Source organism: Lactuca serriola, chromosome 6 (genome assembly GCF_051521515.1).
Source record: "Lactuca serriola cultivar US96UC23 chromosome 6, Lser_US96UC23_V15, whole genome shotgun sequence".
NCBI classification, from domain to species: domain Eukaryota; kingdom Viridiplantae; phylum Streptophyta; class Magnoliopsida; order Asterales; family Asteraceae; genus Lactuca; species Lactuca serriola.
The window spans coordinates 61,078,112-61,080,561 of NC_136413.1; the positions used below are offsets into that span (position 1 = coordinate 61,078,112).

Sequence of the window (2,450 nt, forward strand, 5' to 3'; positions counted from 1 at the left end):
AAATGGTGACACAATTCAATACTTAAACAATAATAGCAATTTATTTTAGTTTATTGTAACAATGCATTTTCATTTATAATTATAGCAATACACTTAACTTTTAAACCATAATAGCAACATATATTTATTTTTATCAATTTAATCAATATTATCAACAAACTACATAACCTTTAACCATAATAGCAACATACTTTTGTTTATTATCAATTTAATCAATATTCTCACCAAACTACCTAGCTTTTAACCATATTAGCAACATATTTTTGTTTATTATCAATTTAATTAGTATTATCAACATACCTCTTGTTGTGTGCTATCCGACTGGGTGGACTGGGTGGATTGGGAAGATGGAGTCCCTAAAACCAAAAAATGTATATCCGATGCTCCTATCCCATAGATAGCACCCTTCTTCTTTCCTTTTCTTCTAAGTTGGCTTTCCTCCCATACATCTACATCATCCTTACGATTTGAAGGATCTTCACCAAATTTGTTGACCAACCCATGCAGATACCCCTCCTACAAATTACAAAAAACATGATTGTCATATACAAAAATGAGACAATCAATATACATAAATGATAAAGATAAGTTACTAGTGCTTCTTTGGCCGTCTGCGAGCAATATTCAATATTTTCATGATTTCCCTCAAAATATTTTTTCTTTGACTCGGCGGTGCCATGCGTCTGCACGAAAACATCATATTGTGTGGGTGGTTTACCCATCAATTTTTCCTACATAAAAGTCAACGTACAATTAATGTAGTTAGTGTTATAACAAAATAAGAATAATAAAATTTATTATTGTGATACTTACTAATTTCCTACGGTGCTGGTCAAATCCTATACTACCCGCAGTGTGTCTTGCTGTTGACCCACTAGAATCTGCGGTGTTGCGGTTCTGCTGAGCGATTTTTGAATTCTTTTGCCACTTCTCTGTGGACCAATGCTGTGAAAAGAATATATATATATATATATATATATATATATATATATATATATATATATAAATACAATAATATAATAAGAAATAAAAAACTTAACAAAAAAATAATAATGTATCATATCCGTTACATCACACAAACGTTGCCACACAGTCTCCGGTACGCGTTCGGGGCGGTAGTTATGCATCCCATCATAGTAGCTACAAAACTTTGGGGGGAGGGATTTCCCATCATTTCGTGCCATGTCGGCAGATTGTTTCCTGATACCTTTCATCCTATCTCTGTATCTATCCTTGAGGACACACTTGAATGCATCAAATATGTTCTCATTCTCTTGTGAATACCACCTATACATTGTCTGTAAAAGATAACAAGTAAATTTAAAAATACAAACTAAAAACAAATGAGTATAAGATATAATAACAAGTATTTAATATATTACCCCGAAACGCGAAAACATCTGTAGAAGAGCCTCATTTGGAATATCACTGAACTGGGCCCACGGATGATCTAAATTCTCCCAAAAGAGATGAATACACGCGCTGTGGATTTTTTGATCCCCAAACCTACAATATTGAAAAAACTATATAAGTATAATTATAACACCAAGAAATTAAGCTTTAAATGATGAAAACACTAACTTTTCCCCATGTCGTCTGATGAGGGGCAACGATGAGGCGTGAAACTCACTCGCATTCGAGTCGTGACCTCCTGAAATGCCTCTAGAGGCGGAGCCATGCGGCGTCAATGGCGTGTTCGGTGCCATCGGTGTGTGTGGGGTATGTGGTGACCGAAAAGTTGCCTCTGCATCTGCACCCTCAAAACAATAGTCCTCAAACCCATCATTACCACCTGTCCTCAAAAACATTTGTGGGGACTGAGGTCTGTAATCCGTCTGTGGTGGGAGCTGAGGCCTATAATCCGTATGTGGGACCTGGGGCATCTGACCCGTCTCTCGAGCCCGACGGCGAAGAATCCCGGCCAAGTCTGTTAAAGGATCAGCCATACGTGGCTCTTCGGTAGAATTAGGGGATGCCCTCCCCACCCTATGCCTCGCACTACCAGAAAAAGAGTTGTTACTGTGGCCTTTATCCTTGCGTCTATTACCCGACATGCTGCATTTAATAGAACAAGAATGGTCAGTTATATAATATATGATTAATAAGTTATGACAAAAGAAATGTTTAAAATAACAATATGTCCAAACCAAAATCATTAAAAAAACAACATTTAATTTTAAGGTTTTAAAAAAGAAGACAATGCTCTTAACATCAACAAATACAATGCTCTTATCATCAAAAAAAGACAATTCTCCTAACATCCGTCCTCATCATCTTCGTCTTCAAATTCTTCTTCTGAATAATACAACTCGTTTTCATCATCTTCGACTTCAAAATCTTCCACTTCTTCGTCTTCCTCCCTAATTCTCTCATTCTCGTCGTCAGATATTTGCTCATACGTATTAGTAGTTGGGCTAGGCACAATCGTTCTGCACGAGTTGGTCAAAATA

The 2,450-nt window shown here is 36.4% G+C and overlaps 1 protein-coding gene across 1 annotated transcript; it reads right to left on the bottom strand.

Annotated features, from left to right (window-relative positions):
• Window positions 1-227: 227 nt before the first annotated feature.
• Window positions 228-2,069, bottom strand: LOC145058277 (uncharacterized). Its single transcript, XM_079006203.1, has 6 exons — window positions 1,582-2,069; window positions 1,383-1,506; window positions 1,071-1,298; window positions 814-945; window positions 594-731; window positions 228-516 (listed from the first exon to the last, which is right to left on the bottom strand). The coding sequence occupies exons 1-6, from the start codon at window positions 2,052-2,054 to the stop codon at window positions 292-294; spliced, it is 1,320 nt and encodes a 439-aa protein (XP_078862329.1). The 5' UTR covers window positions 2,055-2,069; the 3' UTR covers window positions 228-291.
• Between the last annotated feature and the right edge of the window lie 381 nt (window positions 2,070-2,450).

Excerpts from the sequence above, each read along its gene's own strand:
- LOC145058277 (XM_079006203.1), bottom strand. The coding sequence starts at position 2,054 with ATGTCGGGTAATAGACGCAAGGATAAAGGCCACAGTAACAACTCTTTT. Across the intron at positions 1,299-1,382 it reads AGATGTTTTCGCGTTTCGGG|ACAATGTATAGGTGGTATTC; the intron begins GTAATATATTAA and ends TATCTTTTACAG. Across the intron at positions 732-813 it reads ACCAGCACCGTAGGAAATTA|GAAAAATTGATGGGTAAACC; the intron begins GTAAGTATCACA and ends ACTTTTATGTAG.